Source organism: Acanthopagrus latus, chromosome 10 (assembly GCF_904848185.1).
Source record: "Acanthopagrus latus isolate v.2019 chromosome 10, fAcaLat1.1, whole genome shotgun sequence".
NCBI classification, from domain to species: Eukaryota; Metazoa; Chordata; class Actinopteri; order Spariformes; family Sparidae; genus Acanthopagrus; species Acanthopagrus latus.
In genome coordinates, this window is record NC_051048.1 from 20,920,867 (window position 1) to 20,944,806 (window position 23,940).

Here is a 23,940-nt window from a genome sequence, read left to right on the forward strand (position 1 = left end):
CGGGAGAGGCGAGGAGAAGCTCCTTCTGACCACTTCCAGGTGGTATTGTAAAGAAACAGAGGTTTAACAGAGTTGTTGGCTGGAAAGAGAATAATCTTCATAGACTGTTTTCTTTGTTTTTATGACTTTGTTTAAATTTGGCGGACCCCGACACTCTTCTAGCTTCAACCAGTCTGCTGGGGGGGTTATTTTCCTCTGAGAACAGCTTGTTCATTCATTCATGGAAAAGATAAATATTTCTGAGTTTGCATTATTATCTAATTAATATTAATATTGGCATCTCTCTAAAACAAAGAGGAATCAGTGCCGCTGTAAGTGATACAAATGGATAACAGCACCATGAACCCAGAGGAAGCATCTGTGACGATGAACACTGTGGATGTGATGAAAATCTGACAAAGCCTGCCATGAAAAACTTCCACAAATTGTGTCAAACAGTGTGAGGGCTGAAGTCACCTCACCTTAGTTCCTGGGAGTCCTGGAAGCCCCGGCTCTCCCTGGGGACCGAGGAATCCAGGCTCACCCTAACAAATAAACAAGAAAAGAAAGAAAGAATCAGCAAACATTACTCAATTTTCCACACGGGATTCTTGATGTAGCGCTGCGTCCACCCGCTGCTAATGAGCGATAAACACATACACAAGATGCATGGCTGGACATATTCAAAACGACAGGCATGCTCACAAACACACACTCAGGGACATGCATAAATCACACACACACACACGCAGACATAAATCATCTGCGGCTTGTTAATTCATCCCCTGGTTTCACGTCCATTAATGACTCCCTCTTATGAGCCTTAATAGACGTTACGACTGACCTTGTTAGGAACTCGTCTGAGCACGCCGAGGCTTTCTGCTTAAGTGTGTGCAAAAACCAGCTTCTCTGCCACTTCTGAAGAGGCTTCAACTTTTTTTTGCATTTGCACTTTCACTCACGAGGAGCGAGCTTCCAGTATGAGGTGCGATATTCAATTTGATTTATCACATTTGATTGCGAAAGAAACTTGGTTGGAGTGTATTTCTTCACCATCTGCACCCAGAGTTCCCACCTATGGTAAGTTTCAATGCGCTGGAAGCCTTCGGAGAGGTAATGGACACTCGCCTTCTCAAGCGTTCAGACTTTGATTGGATAAAACAGCCAAGAATGCAGAGCGGAACAAAGTGCAAGCTGAGCTCAGAACCTGCCGGTGCCACGTTAGCAAAATATTGTTAGAATCCATCAAGCGTTCAGGCCTCTTAAGTAAAAACAGGAGTATATAAAATGTAAAATGAAAGAATTTTTACAAGGTCAGCCCATTACAAGCACACAAGAGGAGACAAACCAAACCTGAAGCAGAAACAAGCATCATCTCGTCATGCCCTGTGAGCATTCCTTGCATTCACATGTTATATTTCAAGCTAATGATCCTGAGATACATCGAGGCGGTCGTTATTCTCGAGGCATAAAGATGGCAGTGAATTATAATCTGCCTTTGTGTGCGCCGAGTTCACCATCTGCTGCTCGCGCTTTATGATTCAGTAAAAAATAAAGCACCTTAAAGCGGCACTACGAGGTTTTTGAGAAGAAATTCAAACTCACAATTCGAAAGTATCAATAAGGTCATAATACAAAGATTTTTCATAACTGAATAAACAAGCTGATCAGAGGAAAATAAGGTCCTCAGAACACTGTTTGAAGCTATGTAAGGTGGCAGGGTCCGCCACAAATAAACAAAGTAAAACACGATGAAACTGTGTCGTCCTTTAAGGTCAGCTTGTTGATTCAGTCAATGAAGATCTTCCTCTTCTGATTTAAAGTTCTTCTCCAAAACTCCACAGTGCACCTTTAACTAAAAGCACAAATCAAACTTCCTCTCATTAACAAGCTGCAGTTTTGACACATTTTGCCTCGAGTCTCTTGATGCCACTTCCAGGAGGAGGTTGTTGCCAGGGATGCTTTCTCCCAACTCATTAAAACAGAGACCTCTACGCTAGTCACAAACCGTAATGAGACAGTTTTCTTGACGAGTTCTGGCAGGTTAAGAACCAAAAAGCGTTGACTTATTTGACCTCATCAGTTTGCCTGAGCTCCTGAGAGTGAACAGGTACTGCTGCGCCTCTGCCGCTCGAGCAGATGGAGGTAAGTAAAGCGAGGAAAAGCAAGATCGTGAGACCTCAATGTGTCACGCACGAGGCGGCCGAGCTTTGCTCTGCACGCTGCTACAGATGGGCTGGAGGGGATGGACAGGGACAACACCGGGGAATGACTGGTGACAAAAACAGCGAAGCATTTACCTTTATCCCTGGGAGTCCAGGCAGCCCTGGAAGTCCTGGCTCTCCCTACACAGGAAGAGTGTGACATGTTACAGCCGAGCCAAGCTAAGCTGAGTCGAGCCTCACTCGGAGGCTCTTCGGGGTTCTATCAACACTTTATTTTCTATGTGTGTTTTCCCTGGATATCTGAGCTGCTGTCCTTCTGTCCGTATGTTGACTGTCACTTGCTCGCAGTAAGCACTAGCAGAAGGCACTGCACATGCACTTTCAAACCAACACATGCAGCCATGGCTTGACGGCGTGATTAGTGCTTGTTATAACACTCAACCCTTCACAGAGTGCAGCGGAGGCCTATTTTCTTTATGATTTTATTGGTTTGGGCAGGTGTGAAAAGTTCTGGTTTCTGGAAGAAACAACTGTCAGATACTTTGGATTAAAGTTGCGAAAGCCGTTTGAGAGCGCTGCCGTGGCTTCAAGGTCGTTAGAGCTTGGCAGCGCTGGAAGCCCCGAGTTGGCTTTTTTCTCCGTTTACCAAGGTCGGGTCATTGTCAAGTTGAGAACTGCAGACTTCCATTACATGCAAGTTTGAGTAACGCGCAGTCATTTTGATTCAACGGTGGAAAAATCAGAGGTCGAGTCCCTCGTGACGCCTCTGCGAGACTTTCAAAACAAAATCTCTGACTCTGGATAATTTAACGCTCTATTAAGACCATTGTATTTATGGCATATGAAAAGAAATGATTAGCACCGCACGAGAATGATCAACTGGAATGGCACTCTGGGGATCAGAGAGAGGGCTGTAAATTTCCATTGTGGCTAATGAAAGCATTGTAAAACTAATGAATAAAAGTCTTTCTCGTGGACGACTCCTTCACCAACAACTGATTGCCATCCAACGGTGATATTTAATGGGGGGAACGACAACTCAATCTCGTGAACGCCTATTTCGATGAGAAATACAACTGGTTTAGTGTGTCAGCACAAGCAGAGTGGCTGTAAAATGACAGATAAGATAAAGCAGTTAAAAACATTAGTGCGGCCACGAGCTACGTTTTTCTTTGCAGCACAGCAGAAAAAAGACATTTGCTAAAAGCCCTTCTGCCTGCCTGGAACCAGTCTGTCCAAACAGAGAAGAAGAGAGGGGAAATTAATGGGGTGCAGCACTTGGGATTAAAAAGTGTAATTAGATGGAGCTGGTGTAATCTTGGCAGCAGTCTGGTCAGGCGACAAGTAATGGCTTTTATTTTGCAGCAAAATAGCTCCTCTTCTGCTGCATGCTTGTTTAAGTAGCGTCTCATCAGCAAATGTTTCTTTAGCAATATTCTTTCGATTTCCTTCGTCGGCCGAGGCGACGTGTTGAACACTGGAATAGAAACAAGGCTCGGAGAGAGAGGTCATACCAACAAACACTGCTCACAATAAAAAGCCTGTGTAGCTGGACTGATGCAGAGCAAACTAATGGGACGTCCTGATGGGTTTTTACACTCTGAACTGACACTTACAGGTTACAATAAAACGGAGATGAAACACCCAGCTGATTTACTGTATCCAGTGTGTTCGTATGATATCTGCGACCTTACAGCGGCCCAAAACAAGTGTCAAGCCAAAGTAAATGTAAAATGAGTTGGAGCACAGTGAAGTGCTGAGGTTCAGGCCGGGTTCTGCTCAGTGAGCCCTCCACATGTCCAACCGTCCAAAACATTTAGGTTCATCTGATCCAAACTCTAACAATCTGATCTGATCTACATTCTCCAGCTTCAGCCAGCTACTGAATATTTATTTGCCTCATAACTTATTAATACAGAAACCATTATAAACAATAACTAACATCTATATAGGATAATAAAATAGTTTTGTTATAACCTGTTCTACCATCACTGCTACAGCTACTTCTGTCTGCCCCGTGTCGAGTGTGTGAACAGGTATTACCTTGTGTCCGCTTCGTCCAGGCTCTCCAGGTTCGCCCTGTAACACATGCAAAGAGTTTCAGCTGCTCCACATCTGAGATGAGCTGCACCAGCTATTCATGAATATATTACTGTGTTTAGTGTGTGTTATGGAGTAACCGCTCCGGTTTCACACATTTAAGTGTCGTTTGGTGAGTACTGCTGCATATGTGAAAAAAAGCAGGATGAAACCTTTTGTTGCTCCAGTGATGTCACTCAGTTGCATTGTGGGTCATGTAGGCACCAATTTTGTAAACGGAGAAAGAGTTTGTTGAGTGAAAATGTGATCGCTCTGGTTCTACAGTGTTATAGTGTAATGTTAGTGGACTGCTTTTCATATCCCAGTGCCTACATTACCCACAATGCATCTTTAGATACACTTTGATGTATAAAATTGGTGGGGTTACTCCTGAAGTTCTTCCTCAGTTCAGTTCTCCTCCATTAGGCTAACATTAGCTTAAACTAACAGGTGTCATACTGTAATTGTAAATGTAAATGTTATTGTCATTATTAACTCAACACAGCTGAGAAACAGTTCATGGCACACGTCCACAGGATGAGACATTTTTGTGATATATAGCTTCCAAATGAGCCACCATGATGGTTCAGTTTGAAATCCGGTGGTGCTCATCCAATCGGGTGCAGCCAGTGAGTGATTGCGTGGTTGTCAGTGGGTGTGGCCTGTTCTGCAAAGCTAGGAAGCATCATGTGCCCTCGCCTCAAATGATAGCACCTGTGGACACGCACCACGAACATTAGCTTAGCTCTCACCTTGATGCCTGCAGCAGAGGAGCCGGCATCTCCCTGAGAGAAAAGTGAAGAAAAACAAAAAAACATCAGGAAGGAACAAGAGGGAAAACTGGGCAGAAGTTACAGACTCAGTGGGGCTTTCTGTCTGAAACGATGTGCAATTACATCTGGAAAAAATACAGAAGAAACCTATTTTACACCAGACAATGCAGGACATTACTTAGCAGCTGCTGTTTGGGTAAAAATCCGATTAGAAAGAGGATTGTCTGTCTGTAAGCAGTGTTCAGGCTGAATGTACCTCCTCAGTGAAGTTTGAGTCACCACAATGCTGCGAGTCATTTCATTATTTTTCCTCTGTCAGGCTGCAGCTGCATACTGGTGATGATGTGAAGTCTAACACGATATGCAAGACAGGGGGTTGATGGATAAACTGTACTAACGGCAAACCATTTAAACCCTTTATCACTGCATCTCTCTGGACACAGTATCGAACTAGAAGCAGACAGAGCTACTTATATCACATTTTTCCAGAACACAGGCCCTTTCCTACTTTACGTCTGCAGTGTACAGTAAAAACATACATAAAACGAGGGGCCAATAAGCGTAATTATGGGCGGTTGGTGGGAAAAGGGACCGGGGAGAAGGAGACCGGGTCTTTAGCTCTGGTGTGGACGCTGTGGTTTCTCCACACATACGCCTTGCGTTTAGAAGTTGCTGCAGGAATGCCTCTCGCCCTCAGCCTTTTATGGGAGTCATTAAGATGCATAGCACACAAGGCATGTTTAATTGCAGCAATTTTTTTTTTTGCAGACAATAAAATGTGTTACTGTTTACAGCCGGGCTTTGTTGCATACCGAAGGGTGCCTCTATCCCCATCTTGAAGCGTATCGTTCCAATTTTTATATGCGTATGTATATATATTTTATTAAGGGGACAGACGGTACATTAAACTGGCTCCTCATAGTACGTTATAGAAGACAAATGAAAGGCCTGCACATGATTTTATATGATGAAGTGAAAATGTTTTTGGTCAAATACTTAAGAAACTACATGGATATCATGTTGTGGTTGACCTAAAAAAGACAATAAAAAAAGTCAACTTTATGCAGAGGCCCATTATTCTGACTGCTTTGTGTCCTGATTGAATAATTGCTTGAACAAAACAAACATCAAAGTGGGAGCTGGTTTCCACCTGTTGCTCTCTGGCAGGGATGGGTACGTGAGAACGCCTCACATCTGCACTTCATCGTGACATCTTTCATAAAAAGAAACTACAGACGATCTCACCCCGTAAAGCCCATAATCAAGCTATGGACTATATATATCAGTATAATTACCTGTTTTTCACATTATTAATCTCAGCGGGATGAGGCTATCAGGAGCTAATACTGCGAAAACGACTTTCTTTTAATCTTTTAATCAAAAAGCCACCATGACCCATGAGAAAAACAAGCATCAGATGATGCTACACAAAGTAATTAACACTTCACTCCCCCGCTGCTGAACTGATGAACCCCACTGACGACGGATCTAGCGCTACTAACGCCAAACCCGGGACCAGAGTGAGACTTTTCACGAGTTAAATCCTCCAAACGAAGTACTGTGAGATGGAAAAAGCGGTGGAGCTGGGAGGTGATCTGAGGTGTGGCACTGGAGTGCTGAAATGTCCCAATTGGGCCAATTACCATGGTGAGTCTACAGCTTGTGATTTAACCGCAGAGCGGAGCGGGACGGAGAGCTGTCACCGCAGCCCCACTTCATTATAGGCACCAAGAAACTGTCACTGCATAATGCCATTTAAAGATAATCACACGAAGATCTCAGAACGTATACTTAGTCAATCAGGCTGTTTTCCCGCTGTTTGCCAGGAGACGCAGAGCATTAATCAGCGAGCGACGAAGCCGAGACAGAGTTGTGACAAATGCGACCATTAAATGTCAGCGCAGCCCTCAGAACACGACTCCTACTTCATATTACGGTCATTAGCGCAGATGACCAAATTCAGCGGCCTCAGCTGAATATCGACCTCAGTCACTGAGTTAGAATATATGTGAGGCAACACAGATCATGATTGGCTCCCAGGGCAGACCGGCCCTGCCAACGGCTGAAACGCGGCCAGTTCACAAGAGCTTGGACCGGATCTTAGGATTCAGAAATTATACCCACCACTGTGCCACACGGGCCAGGGCCAAGCGAGCGCTCACAGCCTGGAAGTTCCCCGAAACCAAGCAGAGAGTTTACTTTTCAACCCTTTTTCCTATCTCTGAGGCCCGGCTTTCTCAACAAGAAGAGTCACAGTTAATTTCACAGCTAGTTAAATACTCAGGCAGAATGCGTCTGAGGTAAATGGTTTAGAACTAAAGCTTTTAACTGTGGTAATGATTTGTTTTAAATGAGGCCAGTGATGGACATGCAGAGGCTGTTAGGAACATTTCTCTCTACGGTTGATGATGGCTTGTGAAAGCAACACAGCAGGTAATGTGTTGCATAAAGACGAGAACATTTACTCTGCTGACGCCGCTCAGACTTATTATACGTGTTACTTACTGCGTCTTCACCACATGCATTTCATCATTCAAAGCAACATCATGGCCAGCTCTCACAAGATGCCAATCTCAACATAATGATCAATATGAACTAAAATCAATAGTTGACTGTGTCAGTGATGCAGGGCCTTACAGAGGATTCCACGGGAGTCGTGCAAATTCATAAAGCATTTGCAAAGCTTACGAATTAACAGGTTATTACTTATTAAATTAAATCCTATAAAAAAGAAATGTGTAAAAGTGTAAAGACTAAGTTGGACAGGCAACCGGTGGAGACTCCAGGAAGGTAACTAGTCCCAGCCGAGAAACTGTTGAGCAATATCTCAGATTTTTAGCTGAAAACATTCAAAAAACAACTCAAATGATCAAGAGAGTGTGAGGATGTGACAGTTTTGACATTATGACGTGTGTTGGGTTACAGTTGGTGTTTTCCCTTCCTGTCCTGTTTTATTCCTAATCCAACTGTAACTGGTGAGCTGTCTTAACCAGTCTCAAGGGACAGACGTGTTAAATGCTGTTAAACGTTTGATTTTTTAAAACAAATAAAGGCTGAATAAAGGTGATGCTCACATTGAAAAGACTACATTTTGCTGATGTGATCTTAAGATCCGGACTTGTTGGTACATTCTGTGGTATTGCATTAGTAATGGGTCTCAGTACTTCCTGTACCACAGAACCCAAATCCTCAGAACATCCAATTAATGCACAGTGATCCAGAGAGCAGCAGATTGTGTCTTTCAGGATGTGGACGGATTTCAATTTGCATCTGAGAGCGAGCGAGCACGTCCTGTCATTGAGTCTCTTTCACACTCCGCAGGTCCGCCCGCCATCAAAACAATCTCCCTTTGTATCACGCCACGCTTCGCGCTGCCGTTTCTCCCTCCCCCGTCTGCACTCCCTGAGGTCTCTCTGCTCGCCATACCGAAGCTTTCGCCGCCTCACCTCTCACCCCGCGTTACCACATTTTCCCCCGCAGTGCGTGCTGTGCACTGTTAACTTTGGCATCTCCGGCGTGGACGACTAAAGATGTTCTCCCTCCTCGTGCTCTGTCCCCTCCACTCTCTGGTTTCCTCTTCCACCACTGAAACAATAATCTCAGGGAAGAGCAATTGATCAGACGTGTAGCTGTGATGACAGGCGGCTCAGTGTGAATGTATATATGCACGATGAGACCTTTTCTGAAAAATCAATCAGCCCCTTGATGTGTCTGACACATGTTAAACTCATCAGGCTGTATATTGAGTTGTAATATCTTGATTGAAAAACTATGATCTCTGCCATATGCACAATGTGTTATAACACTTTTCCATCCTGACAAGATGAGGTAATCCTGTCCACACTGATGCAAAAATCCTCACTATTTCCAGGTCTTTACATTACTTTCTGTCTCCTTTTATTGAGAAATACATGCATGTGCTCTTGAACAGTGAATGGCAGGTGACTGGCTACAGGAGTCTGAATTCCCTCGGTACTCAATTCCACTTTTTCTTTCTTCCCTCCTGCAGCCAGAATCCATTTTCCCCCCGTTTTTACTGCGTTTAAGGTAGGCCAGATCAAAGCGGTGCTCGAGCTGCAAACTTTTATCGCCCTCCACTTTCTTTTTTCTTTCACTCATTTTCCACAGATGATATCCTGCATCTGTTTCCCTCAAACAGTGTCTTTCTTGGCAGCCGCGCTCGGCAGTCTTTTAAAAAACCAGAGGACCCATAAAGTGAGAAGTTATCAAAGTTGTTCTCTGCTGAACAGCAATAAATTGGCAGTGACATTTTGAGTACACTGCTCCCACTTCGATGCCGGTCCATCAGTTATGTTTTGTTTTTATACCTAACTCAGTAATTCCAGCATCTCCAGTGTGTTTTGCGCCTGCTGTCTCTTCTAAGCAAACATCTTAACATTTTTTTGGCAACTCTGGGAAGAAGCTTTATCTTTTCCCAGAAGTGTGAGCCACTTTTGTACGGGCTGATGAGATGCTGAATCATCATTTTTGGAAAAAGAAGCTTTTACTCCAATCCATAATTGTTTTGTATCTGCAAAGGAGGCCCAAAATCTATCACGGAGGTCACCCAGCACAAATAAGGCTGTGAACTGTTTTTTATAAATGCTGCTTTCACAAAATAATAACAGCAAAGGCGGCGCGAAGTCCTGGATATGATGCCTAATCTGCCTCTGGACATGATGTCAGACTGCTAAAAACACAAAACAAAAAAAGACGTTTCCAGAACAACAAAAAGCCTTTTGGACAGAAACATGATTTCTCTCTCTGCCTTTTCTTGGAAATGGATCCCAACTTGACAAGCTGTCTTCATGATAAATGGTCCCAAATTAATGCAGGAGCCACCCAACCAGAAAATGTAGCGTCAGCATAGCAATTAAGTCCACATTAAGCACGACGGAGGCATCAAGTTCCAGGCTGATTGCTGCTGTGCAGCCTCGACTGCAGCTGATGGCACTTGACCTCCGCCGCGTCTGCTGCTCTGCACAGATCTCCTCTCAGATGGCCGACATTAACTTTTCTTTTCTCATGTTTTACGGCCGCGGCAACACCCTGCTGCTTCTCCCTGCGAGTTCCAAAAAGGCTGAAAGGCGGAGCAGAATTTACGTACCTTCTCTCCAAAATCACCTTTCGGCCCTTCGTCGCCCATGTCGCCCTGTGAAGAAACCACACAGAGGAGATCACATTCAATCTGCTGATTGTAAGAATGTGTTAATGCTGGGAATCTAAAATCTACACAACAAGACTGTTTGCACAGGCATGACACACAATTTCTGTGACTGACCGCCTTGTAAAACACCATGATGCCCAGAGCACCGTCCCATTACTGTACATGTTACATCCACTAACTGAGTCATCACACATGGTTCAAATAGGAGCGACTACAGATGACGTGATCCACTCTGTAGGGCCACTGCTGAGGTAGATACACAACTTTTCCACCCAGGCTGTATGAAACAGATCGAGTTGTGTTTTTAGCCTTGCTAGCCGGCTCTCTCTGTGGATGGCTAGTTGCACCGGTGCCCCCATGTTTGAACAAAAGAAAGAAATGCTTGAGAAGTGCCCTCCTGGACGCCTCTGTTATAGATAAAACATGATTGAGAGCTCTCCAGGGTGACAATAGATTCTATTAATATATCCCGACTACCTGCGTCTGGGGTTTTGTCCTTGCGGAGCGTCCTCATGATGTCAGAGCTTCAATAAAATGGACCTACTGTAACAGGCGTCTCAAACAATCACTTTCTTTCTGCGAGAGGTCAGCGTTGTTGTCTTGATTCTGCCGGCTGGCTCTCCAGTCGCCACCCAAAGCCAAAAACAACAATTTATGTTAGCGTATTTGGCTTCTCGCGTTGGAGTGAATTCTACGGCTGTCTTTGGCTCGGAGCTCATCATCATTTCACTTCAGATAAATCCACATGATTATATATTAAGTGAATGATAGCCTAATAGCTTGTGAGTCACACAATGAACCGCAGTTTCAAGGATTGTAAATAAAAAGCTTGTGTCCTTGTGGAGAATATTAAAAAAGAACTTACAATACTGGACACAATGTTTGACATCACGCATCCATCTGTTTAGATACGCTGTCGCTCATCAGTTAGAAGAAAGAATGACTACGAGCGCTCGGCCAGGACTTCAAAAAAGAAAAACTTCCTTGAATTTGGCTGCTGGCTCTTCGAGTTATAGGAGCCAAAAACAGCAGTCAATATTAACAGATCTGGCTCTCACAAAAAGAAAAACTTTGAGTAATTTAAAGCTGCGACTCCCCAACCTGGGGATTGCAGGATCTATCAGAAGGGGCTCGACGTGATTAGAAAGATCAGACGTGAGATATTAAACGTATTCTGCCTCCACTATTGTTATTGTTGTCTGATTTTTCTCCAATTCTCGCTGTTTACCATAAAATAATAGATCTTTATTTTTTGGGTCTTTATGCTCAAGAAACTCTTCTGATGAAACAGGCAGTGTTGTAGAAAGTCGCCAAAAGTCGTGTTGAGTAAAAATAAATATATCGTATTAAAATATTAGTTTGGTGAAAGTGAAAGTCTTGAAGTATCTAAAATCAAATGTACAATTTTATTACTTTAAAGTATCAGAAGTACAAGTACATTAAACACATATGTGCATGTATGTATGTATAAACTGCATACTTGACATTGGCGTTATTGATTCAGCATTTTTCTGATCATCAGAATCTTTGTCTTTTTATCAGGTTACAGATAAAACTGATATTAAAAATGTGTTTCTTTGGCTCTGATAGAACATGCAGATGTCAAGTACAGTTACAACTAGTAACTAAAGTCATCAAATACATATACGTACAAATACATTTGCAAATGGATGAAGTAGCAGAAAATTCAAAGTACAAGTACCTCAAAGTCCTAGTGAAGTACAGTACTTGTGAAAGGGTTCAGGGGCTGAGAGCCAAACTGTTTGGATCGGATCGTCAGCAGGACTAAAGCAGAGCCAGAAGAACCAAACAGCCTCTCACAGAAACAAACTGCCGGTCCGCTCAGTTCTAACTTTCCTGAGCTCGCGCCAAAGCACTCTCCTCTAGATGCAGTTTTCTGTCGAGCCATCATTTGCATCCTGCTAATTCTCCTCAGCACACCCAGGAGGCTTCGAGGGCTGGTTGCTAGGAGATTGGCTGTGTGCCCATATGTGGTAAATCAGGTGTTTTTGGGAAGAAAAATCTTTGATTTGAAGAAAAAACTTGGCGCAGCATTGAGAACCACCGCCTGAAGGCCAGTACTGTGGTCGATGAAGAACACTGAGTCACCACCTCCCTCCCCGGCCCGTCTCGCTCTCGACTCAGCCGGCGTTCACACCTCCCACCCGCCACTGTCCAACAACCGTGAATAAAGGCACCGGGTAGAATTAGGGAATGGAGAGAATACGGCTGCTTTTCCTCACTGAGGCTATTGTGTGGGCTCCGTTTTTTTGGCCTTGTTGGAGAAATTGGGTTCATTTTTCTGTGACTCACTGAATCACTGACTCACTGATGGCCAGAATCTCACAGGGGAGTCACCTTTGGAAAGTAAAAGCTGCGAGTTGTGTGAAATAAAAGCAGACACATGGCGGGATATCAAGACTGATGCTAACAATAATGTTCGGAGATCTGAATTAGAGCTTTACCTTTTCACCTCGCTCTCCCATTTCACCCTGTTGGGAGAGAAAGCAGAGTGTTAACGACAGAAAAGCTCGGGGGGAGTCGGGTCCAGCTGGGGAATTACTGCAGCCACCGAGGGTCAGATCGTATCAGGGGTTAAATTCATGTCAGATTATGGAAAGTCTCTTGTGTTATGGCTGCTTTTTCCCCAGACAGACCCGTCGAGAATCAACTTTTTAAAACTTGCTCAGTCATCACTGAAAGTCGTCCACATTAACAGACCAAAATCCAAATTATAATGTGGCTTCGCTTCACATTTCAATCAAATTTTCAACTCAAGCCTATTTGTAGGACACACTTATCTGGATATCCGGCAAATATGAAAACATCACAGTCAACAAGGACGAATGAAAAGATGCATGTGTGTATCGTAAAGGAGAGTGAAACACAATATGGCATACGGAAAATGGCAAAAAAAAAAGTGTCCGGGGGTAAAAAAGGGGAAAAAAGGGATGAAAAATTAAAAATGACTTCAAACAACAAAAAATAAATGATCTGGACGGCATTATAAGAATAAGAGCACACAGAATATGTGCACACCAGACCTTGACTCCAGGGATACCGTCCAATCCTGGGATGCCAACATCCCCCTATGGACAGCATAACACACACACACACACACACACACACACACACACACACACACAGTGGCTGCATTCAGTGTGCTGTCTCACCATGTGAACTCTGACGTCAGGTCAGATGGAGATAACCTCTCGCTGCTGCACAGGTGTTATTAATACTGGAGCAGCAGATTACTGGAGTACAGAAGGAACTGATTCTCCACATGTTTCGAGCTACAACTGAGTAGATTCCAAAGAAAACTACTCAAAAAATCAAATAATGAAACCGCAGACTAAATCTGAAAGCGGAGAGGATAAAGGGGCTGATTAAAAGCTAAATTATCTCTGGTGTGGTTCTGGGCATGAGCAGCAGAAGAAAGGCGAGTCCGGCTGATGAAGGCCAGCCCGCCGTTACTGTGAGGCTGAAGTGCTGCTCGACCAGCTTCAGTTCATCTGATGCCAGAAACAATTACGCTGCTGATCTGTGCAGGCCTACCACATCATTAGCCTTTTAAGAAAGAGGATCAGCGCCTGCTCACTGGATGATGCTCATCAATGCAGCAGGACGCAAAATAAAATCATCTACCAAATTCAAATACGCGACAGTGGGCGGCTCGTTACGACCATCGTGTGAGTAAAACTGAGTTGTTTCATCAACTTTAACTTCATTTTGGTCACAAACTTTGCCTGTTTTCATTCTTGGTTTCTAAATGTTTTTTTTCCCCACAATGCTTTGTTTTGATTAAAGGAGCAGTATGTAGTTTTGGGGAAGAGATTCTCATCAGAATAGAAAGATCCTGCTCAAACTAAAAGAATAAACGGACAACACAACTTCACTGTTTTGCTCTATTTGTATTTGGCGGACCCTGCCACCGCAGATGAGCTTGTTTAACATTATTAATTTTTTGCATTTGTTTTATTACCTCATTGATATTGTAATTATCTAAATTGTGAGTTTACATTTTTTTTCTACAAAACTACGTAGCGCCCCTTTAATCATTGTGGGGTAATCAGTGTGTACTGGGAGTTTCCCTGCAGCTGGAGCCTCGTCTCATCTATCAGCACACACATGGGAGTCATTGCCATAATGATGATGAAGTGTAATTAACAACTCCTAATCTGGGGCTGATCGACTTGACATCAGTGCTCGTCCTCTCTGAGTGAATATCAGATCAATACGTCATCTGCCAGTCAACCTGCTGGCCGAGCAGCTTCACTGCTTCAAACTCAAACTTTCTGCACGAGCGAAGGTTACGTACCGTAACGGATTCTGTTTTATAACTGCATTGCACAGCATTGGAGTTCTATTTCATGGGTGCTGGCAAACGCCGCTCCTTACACAAGTATGGAATTAGGCCTTCAGCGTTCGCTGTCTCCGGAGTGAGTATGGCTTTCACTCCGAGATGGAGCTTCTTCACTCTGGTTCCTATTACAGCTGTGCGTGCCTCTCTGCTTATATCTTTGCAAAACGCATTCTTGAGATTTGAAAGATGGCGCCTCTCGACTCATCTCCCCATTCATCCTCCTCACTGGAATAAATGTGTCTCCATTTCCCCCCATTGTGCAGCACCTGCACTGTATCTTTCTTTATCCGCTTTGAGAATGAAACGCAGAAATGAGGCGAGAGTGCGAGCAGATTCACAGGCAGCTCGAGAAGACGGCACTCTGCGGGTACGACTTGAAGACGCAGCCCGGGGGATTTCTCTCAAACAGGATCGTGGGTTTGAAACCGTCAGAATGCAGGGCAGAACATTTCTAATATGAAAACTCTAAGTATATTATTGGGAGACTTTTGAAGATAGGGATCATGTTGAGGATGCATTTAGAAGGCAGCTCATTTTAACTAAAACAATTCAGCGACAGACTTTTTTCCCTCTGAACTGATTTGGTCATCTCCCATTTTCCTGGGTGAAAATCACACTGTGTCATTTGACAAAGTGACTTTACCTTCAAAGAAACTTGTGAGCTTGTACAACTTAAATGTAATAGTCTGCTTTTTGGGGGGAAACAGCTTTTAAAATGTACAGTGTGGTATCACTCAGACAGACGGATCCAGAAATGTGTCCCACGCTCATCGATCATCCATCAGAACTGTTGTCTGTGAATCTCTTTACATGAGTAATCTTACCTTCAGTCCGTCAACACCTGGGAGGCCTGGAGGTCCGAGAGAACCCTGAGAAATAAACAAAGAGGCCTTTGAGCGTCATTACTCTGAAAGTCATGTACTTTCCACTGTCCTTTATACAACATACACTGAATACTGCTGAGGATGAAGCTTTAATTGAACACCTCATTTCTTTTATATCTCTCCAAAGCTGGAAAGTTGGAACCATATGATGGATCGATTCCTCAGACAACTGACGTGGTGTTAATGGACTTTTTGTTTTGTTATTCATTCAGAGCACAGACAGTGAACGCACCACACAGCCCTGAGTTATAGTTCTCAAAAGGTTCTGCTAATTTAATCACAAACAAAACTTCAGTCAGATCAAAGGCCGAGCCTGCAGAAGTTCTATTGTTCCCCTCCACACTTCAGCATGTTCTGTTCGCCCCCGTTTGTTCTGATCTCACGAAAACCAGGCCAGAATAAATATTGCATGACATATTTTAAGATCCGCAAAAAAAAGTTATGGACGAAACCGGCAGAAGGGCGAGACTGGGGGCTGAGAACATGATCTGTGGAGCTTCGCACTGAGAGAGGGGAGAGTTTAAAAAACAAAAAGATTACAGGATGTTCACATGTAGATGATTTAGACTCCGAGGCTGCACCGGGCGTGTTTTAATGAACTCCCACTCTCCGGCGCAGCGGTTTGCTTATGTTGGCTATTTGTGCTCCTTTGTAATAAAAGTGACTGACTGTTGCCATGGTCACACTTCTAAATGTATCAGAGATTTGTGAAACAGTGACGCACGGACTCTGAGAAAATGAAAAACAATGACAAACGTGGGTGTTTGTGATCATGTGGGGTCATTTCTAATACATCCAGAATAGATCTTGGGATGACGGAGGATTGAAAGTGGATCACATCAGCGCGGGAGGGCTAATAAAATGTATTATTACTACTTCAGCTCAAATATACGATTCACGCTCGACTTTTTATCAGCCACCAAGGTGATGAAACTTAGATAACTCTGCTACAGACACCAGCAGCAGATCTAATTGAGGAGCCTCGGGGCCTGGCTTATGAGTCATTAACACGGCGGTGTGTCATCATTGACCCCTCACACACACACACACACACACACACCCCTCCCCCCCTTCCTACGCCGACGGGAGGCCTTGCCGACAGATGACAGCGCAGACAGGAAGTGTCTGATTGGGTTACACTGAACAAACACTGGCAGCTACCTGATGGCTGGATATGGTTTACATCTGTTCTCCACATCAGCGCCGCCAGGGACCGGCAGCCTGTATCGCAGCACTCAGCTCCAGGTTCTCTGTTCTCTCTCTCCTCCTCTGTCACCCTTTTTTTCCCCTCTTTCCCTCCTCATGTTGCCCTCCTCTTGTCTATTTGCTTGCCCCGACTGTGGCCCTGTATCACTAATCTCCAGGTAAACATATTCAACACCCAGTATTACAGCAGAGCGGGGCAGAGAAAGCACCTCGCCGGTGAGTTTCTGATGTCATTAAGGAGATAACTGACTCAGAGAACCTCATTTTATTCCATCAAACAGAAAAATTTGATAGTCAGTGGAACAAGAAAGTGATTTTCGGGACTTACCTTCGGCCCTTCTGGCCCCTCAGGCCCCTGTGAATGAGAAGAGAGGCAGAGTGTGAGAGAGGGCGGCGGAACAAAAGGAGTCCATGTCAGATGAAATAATATCATTTCCACAGCCAACACGGTCACAGCAGAGAGGCTGGCAAGATTCGTGCTCGGACAAACCCTTCAGGCAGAACCGAATCACAATCAATCCCTTGTTTTATCCTTCCACAAGAAAAAGGAAACCCACTCTCTCTGAGCCTTCTTCTCCATTAACATGAATCACTAATGAGCCAATGAATAAGACAAACTTTTATGTTCTTATCTTTCATGTTGATCTTTTTCTCTATTCGTCTCAGTGACTGTCTTGTTTGGCTGCTCTACATTTTAGCTCCACAGTCCAGCACACAGAGAGCTTCGTTACCTAAACGGGCCAAAGCTAATAAGTTAGACGGGGCGAGAGAAGGCGCCACATCCCGAACTGAGATTTGACTCAGTGATAGACGAGTCCGGGAGGACAGATTCTATTTTCAACCTGCTGTTTACCGCAGTGAAACCGGAGGCCATGTTGGATCCTCGACCTCCTCCGACCAGAAACATGCCTAAAAACAGCAAGACCGCCGGCCGGCTAAAATAAGAGAGAGCACGCCGAGAGTTCGCTCCTTCCATGTTGGCCTCACTAAACTATTGCAGCACCCACAGCAGTTCATCAACACCTTTACTCTTGGCTGTTATGACACCTCGTGTCGGCCAACGTGTCAGCCCAGGATCTACGGTAAATGCTGCGATTTGGCTGGTGGCTCACAGCTGGGTGGAGGCCAGGCAGATCTTATGCCCCACAGGCCCTCTGCAACAACAACTTTCCAAAGCTGTATTCATGTTAATTGGCAAAACTTGAGACTTTGTCCCCCCCGCCGATGAGTAAAAGGTTTGTGTGCCTGTTTTCGAACGCGGCCAACGAGGACACATTCAGGTCTACGTGTTTTAATGTCAGAGCAGATCTTCGTGCAGAAGCCTGTTAGTTTGCCGGTTGCCAACTTACGCCTCGTGGCCAAAGCACCAACAGCTGCCTGGCTCGGCGACAAAAGAATCCTAATAATGACCAATTTTCTGAGAACAAGCTCCATCTTTCCACATCCTGTTTAGTTTCTGTTGATGAAACAAGGCGATCACCAAGTAACTGATGCTCCAAACTTTCCCGTTAACAAAAACTAGCCTGTTAAATCCCCTGCAGCAACAAGTTCTCACATTTACAGAAATGGCCCACACAGTTGCAGCTCGTTTATAGTGCATTCCATCTGCGCTTATAACAAAAACCTCAATGAACAACTTTCATTATCCCAGCCAACCAAGAAAAAGGTTTTCCTCCTGCCTGCCTGCCTTTAAAAGCCTTTGTTAGCTATCCGCAGTAGGTTTGGTAAACATCTTTATGGCCCTCCAGGTATGTGAGAGCATGTGCCACTCGCCTGAGCGCTAATTACCTTGGCTACATCTGAGAGCACTCAGGAGCTACTGGCTGAAAAGGAGCTTTTTCACAAAGTCAAGAGCCCTTGAGGAGGTCCTGGCTCCTTCTCCTTCAACTTTTTGGGCATAGAATTAAAATCCAACCATCTTCATTTAGAAGGAATTATGTCAAATGAAAGTTTTCACCGTGGTGGCACATCCTCAGAGTTTCACCCTCAGCTTATCATCCTCAGAGCATCATGAAATAAAAAGAATCTGCATCCGTGCAACATGCACAGGATTCCTTTTGATGTCGAGCATCCGAGCACACATACAAAGCTCTGAATGTTCGGTGCTTTCATTCACGTCTCGGAAACGACAGACAATGAGGCCGGTTCCCTCAGTCAGTCTGCAGTCGAGCCCTCAGCCACTCGAGGAACTTCCTTCATGTGTATTTCCACACAAGAGGAACACTTCGGCTGATCAAAGCTACATGTTGGAGCTCTGGATTGAAGTCTAAGGGCTCCAGTCTGATGCAGTTTCTGACGTTTAGTTCAGGTACTTTCAGCTGTAAAGGGACATTACGTATTCGACAGCGTGGGTCTTATTGTCTTAAGTTTGGCCGATGTAGCGATTCGGTTAGCATAACATAGCGCTGAGCACCATCGCTGTAAAGATTGTGGACATGTTTGCTTTATTTAAAATGTGTACATGACTTTCACTGTGTTAGGTCTTTCAATCACACTAGCTTTACTGCTAATGCCACTGAAAACAAACCAACAGCTAGCAAGAAAATGTCACAAACTACACAGTTCAGGCAACTCTAGCACCCTCTAATTTCAAGTTTAAAGTTAAGTTAGTTAATAAAGTTATTCTTCACCTTAATCATATTCTACAATAAATGTTTTGAACAGCAACACAAACACCAAAAGCAGAAGATTGACAGAACATTTCCAAGAGTTCGGTGACTCGTCAAAAAGGTTCTTCTGGCTGTTCGGTGAGGATAGTTTGGACTCACATTAACATTTTAAATTCACATTTTATAAAAATAACTTGTGGTTCTTCTCACTGTAGATGTAACAAGCGTCAAACTCAAACTGGGTGAATATTTAGAAAAAAACTTGAGTTGAATATGTGGAAAATTATTTTTTTCCTCTCAACAGTTAATGAATGAAAGCAGTTTGAAAAGCCTTACTGCTGCTGCAAATGTCAATTATTCTAATGAGCAATTAATCTACTAATCTCTATTATTGTCTTGATTGACTGCTTAGTTTTTATAAAATATCTGAACAACAGTCCAAAACCCAAAAAAGAGACAGAGAAGAGCAGAAAATCCTCACATTGGAGAAACTGACGATGGAGAGTGGACGGAGGTTTTTTGGGGGGAAACATCAATTTCCGATTGATTAAGTAATTAATCACTTGAGCTCTAATCTCAGATGAGAAGTCTGGAAGAGTAGCTACTTTCCATCTGCAGTTCCTGTTCAGTAAAAATGACATAATGACCTCAGTATTTGTGTTTGTCTGAAGGTGTGCAGCCTCAAAGTATGACGATAAGACCAAGGATGAAAAAAGAAAGAAGAAAACATCCTAAGAACTTCGTCTAAGGACAAACAGATTTGTTCCACAGAAAAAAAAAAGAAAATAAATCTTTGCCTATTGATGTCGACATTTGCCACAACATTGTTGGAGCCCACCGAGCATGTCTGAAGCCGTTTCCTCACATCTTTGCTCCTCATGTTTGGCTTCACATTAAAAGGAAAACTTAGTCAAGGACACCAAAATATTACAAGGTATGTCCTCATCATACGGGCACATTAAGTCAATTAGATCCCGACATGCATGGAAAAAAAAAATGTCTAAAAAGGTGAGTCACTGGGGCATTGTGGGTAGTTACGAGTAGGATGTAAACTGGGAGCAGCGAACTTCTGCGGCATAACACCAGAAAGCAGATGGAGGAGGTTTCTCAGTTATGATGGAACTGTGCATACAATTACACCGCTGGTTTCCATATTTAGTCTTTCTGAAGCAAAATCAAACCCTGCGAGCACCTTTACAGAGCCGAGGACCCCCGTAATTTACTCCGGAGAGACCTCATGGCTCTGATGATTCTGAGCGCAGTCCTGAAAATATTTCCTTTTTTTTCTTCTTCTTCCTCTTCTTCCCACCTCCCCCTCCTCCTCCTCCTCCACCTCCTCTCCTCCCCCTCTCCTCCTCCTCCCCCTCCTCTCCTCCTCCTCCTCCTCCCCTCCTCTCCTCCTCCTCCTCCTCCTCCTCCCCTCCTCTCCTCCTCCTCCTCCTCCTCCTCCTCTCCTCCTCCTCCTCCCCCTCCTCTCCTCCTCCTCCTCCTCCTCATCTCCTCCTTGTTGCTCCACCAGAGCCTAATCCTTCTAACCAGCACCACATGTCCTGGAAGGCTGCTGGAAAACTCTGGAATCCACTTTTGCCTCTTTAACAATAGCATGGACATCAAAAAAAACGCTGAGCTGTGTCAAGTGGGCGTGAGTTCCTCGAGCACCGCTGAAGAAGCAAAAGTTAGTGAAGGAGCGACCTCCAGATCCCCACCTCTGATCTAAATCCTTCTCAGCTCGCTGCACCGAGTGGAGCCCATCAGTCTGCTCGCTAATTCACATCTAATTCATATTGATTTTCAAAAAGGCCAATCAAGGGTGTGGACTGTTGCTGTCGTTCTGGATGGAAAACTTCTTTTTCTTCCCTCTCCAGAAGTTTAACAGCTTAAATGACCATTTAAAGCAGCCCTCCTCTCTAATCCATTACCTTATCTCCGCTTTCTTTTGTTCCTCTGCAGAGTTACAAACACTCCATTTGTTGGCCGTAAACAGAAGCTCTGAGACTTCAGCGAGTCAGCGTCCGCGTCCCGTCTTCTTTAACCTCCGGGACGTGCTCATCTCACGCTGCTTTACGGGGGGGATTGATTTCCAAATGATGACATTATTCCTTGTTAAAAGTACATTAGTGTCACGCTGTGTTTGCACTCGTGAAATAGTACGCCTTATTTCAAGAATTACAGCGAGCCATGCTTATTTTTTTATTCCATGCGCTGCGCCGGGCCTCTGAGCTCGTTACGAGTGGGATTCACCATTCATCTTTCAGAGCGCTGCTCCTGCTGCTGTTGTGTAAGCATGGGAGACTTATGGGAACACACCTGGGAATGCTGGGAGATCTACTGAAACGATAACATTCATGACATTGTCAATTTGGAAATGAAACTGTGCTGCTTACACAGCTACGAGCACATGGAGGGTATAATGGAGAAAGCGATGTAAAAACACACAGGCTGGCGCGTTAACTGACCTAGAAGTTATTCACCGTTTTTGCTTGAAACTCGTCTTCCTCTCTAGTTAACGTGCCATTTCTTTCCAGTCCAGCCTGGCAGAGGTCCGAGGAGATGGAAGCAGAGATGAAGCCTGATAGCAGCTCCTCTGTCAGCCCTGCTCGCCCTCCCCTGCACAACGCTGACATCACCGACTGTTTTCGCATGTCACGTTTTTCCGTCCCTGCTCTCTCTGGAATTTGGCGCGACCTGTTCGATGCAGCTTTTATGAGGAAACTTTAATCAAAAGCTTTATTTGCTGAACACCACAAGCAGTATCCAGTTGCTGTTAGCTGGAACAGCTCGGCCTACTGTATCAGAGGTTTTGTAAGAGAGGACAAACGTTTTTGTAGGCAATCATAAAATGTGCCATTAATATTCACCATAGAACTCATAAACCACCATATGATTGTGCCGTAAATTAGACGTAGGTTTAAAAGAACATTATAAAATGGCAGCATCGCTCTGTGATTGCTTTATTAGTGAAAAACAAAAGATTAAAACTAACAAACTCTGACACTAAACGGAATTGAAATAGTGTATTTGTGATAGTGAACCACATTTGGTTGGTTAGCAAATTAAATGCAACCAGGAAAAGGAAATTACAAGACATATTTTTACCAAATTAGAACACTGTTAAAGCAACTTTATGAGTTTAACACTGGCATCATGCAGAGAAGGCCAATACCACACTTACATAGCTTTAACAAGGTGCAGAGTTAAAGTATCTCTTTACCTTAGAAGCAGTATTGTGAGTCTGAGTTCATCATTTTAAAATGTTTCCCGGGTCCACAGAGTTCTGCTTCTGTGTTCTGAAAAGTTTTTGTCAGGCAATCATATAACCCCGTCTGTAAACGTGGCATCTGTGTTTCGTCAGCATCAACGACAGCGTGCTGCCACAACGTTAGCGAGCAAGCATTAGAAACGTTAACGTTAGCTACACCGCTAGCACACATCTAAATGAAATCCAAAGTCAAAGAATCATTCATTCAGAAACTTACTGAACCTTTTTCTTCTGCATAACAAAAGTTAATTCATTTAATGAAAAAAAGGAAAACAAGCCGAGTTAGATGAGAGGACCGATACAATTCTTGCCTCTGTACGGTAAATATGACGCTACCTCCAACAGCTCGCTTGGCTTCACTGAGGGTGGAAACAAGTTCTGTCCAGAGGTAACAGAATCTGCCCACCAGCACCTCTGAAGTTCACTAATTAACAAGATATATATCATTTGCTTCATCTGGACGGAAACCAAACCATAAAAACATGGTGTGTTGGACTCCTTCTTGGCCTGCTGCGCCAACTTCCTGCAGTCTTTTCATCACTGTCATCACACTTTCACTTTGGCCGACTCTTCCTTCTCTCAGCTAAGCTTGTTGTCCCTCTAGGTGTGGTACTCTCTGGATCTCCAGACCCTCCAGACCACACAAGCTTCTCCACCAAGACAGAGTGGCGATCCACAGAGAAGGCTTCGCTAAGGAGCCAGCAATTATATTTTCACATTCACCCCATAGTATGAGAAATGGTATAAATCATCCCAAATTACTCTGAGAAAGAAAGAAAGAAAGAAAGAAAGAAAGAAAGAAAGAAAGAAAGAAAGAAAGAAAGAAAGAAAGAAAGAAAGTGCTTTTCCCAAAATGTCCAACTTTTTCTTGAAGCGCTGTGAAATGCAACTCAGCATACAAGTTCCTTCATAAGAGACGTTCGTGCTTACCATGAGTCCCGTCTCTCCAGGCTGCCCCGGATCACCCTAGAGCAAATACAAAACAGTAAGTTAAAGGAGGAACAGTGGGCTTTGTTTTCTTTGAGACGTTTGGTGAATCATTCCAGAAAATGATCCAAATGAGTCAAACATTCAGGTGGAACACAGCATTCTCCACATTATAGCTGAATTCTCCATTTCTCCTCGCCCTTGGCCTCTGTGGTGCACAGAACCAGGCTGCCAAGTAGAGCTCAGCATTGTTCTCGTGTACCAAGTTGGCTGGGAGGCTTTTATCAGGCTGTGGCACCTGTACCCTTCCTCGTCTCTGGCCAACAACCTTGTTCAAGTCTCTGCTTTCGGTTCAGGCCTGGCTCCCTGCGGTTCTCACGGTACAAAATAGACATATGCCCCGTGTCCAGGTTTTTCTGCGCCAAAGCCACGCTCCAACATTATTCCATTTCTGCCTCTTTGTGACGTTTACAGGATCGTTCTTGCCACCCTCCTCCTGAGTGATTCACGGCAGGAGGAGTAAATCACG

At 44.1% G+C, this 23,940-nt stretch overlaps 1 protein-coding gene across 9 annotated transcripts in view; it reads right to left on the reverse strand.

Annotated features, from left to right (window-relative positions):
- Positions 1-23,940, reverse strand: part of LOC119027058 (collagen alpha-1(XXV) chain) — a 149,945-nt gene that overhangs the window by 18,515 nt on the left and 107,490 nt on the right. For 8 of the 9 annotated variants that reach the window (XM_037111869.1, XM_037111866.1, XM_037111863.1 and 5 more), the window contains exons 9-18: positions 23,415-23,450; positions 16,945-16,971; positions 15,351-15,395; positions 13,208-13,252; positions 12,629-12,655; positions 10,104-10,148; positions 4,976-5,008; positions 4,188-4,223; positions 2,280-2,324; positions 462-524 (exon numbers count right to left, since the gene is read on the reverse strand). In XM_037111869.1, the coding sequence (XP_036967764.1) occupies positions 462-524; positions 2,280-2,324; positions 4,188-4,223; positions 4,976-5,008; positions 10,104-10,148; positions 12,629-12,655; positions 13,208-13,252; positions 15,351-15,395; positions 16,945-16,971; positions 23,415-23,450 (402 nt within the window). The remainder of the gene's footprint in view (positions 1-461; positions 525-2,279; positions 2,325-4,187; positions 4,224-4,975; positions 5,009-10,103; positions 10,149-12,628; positions 12,656-13,207; positions 13,253-15,350; positions 15,396-16,944; positions 16,972-23,414; positions 23,451-23,940) is intronic. The other variant, XM_037111867.1, reaches the window with a different exon arrangement.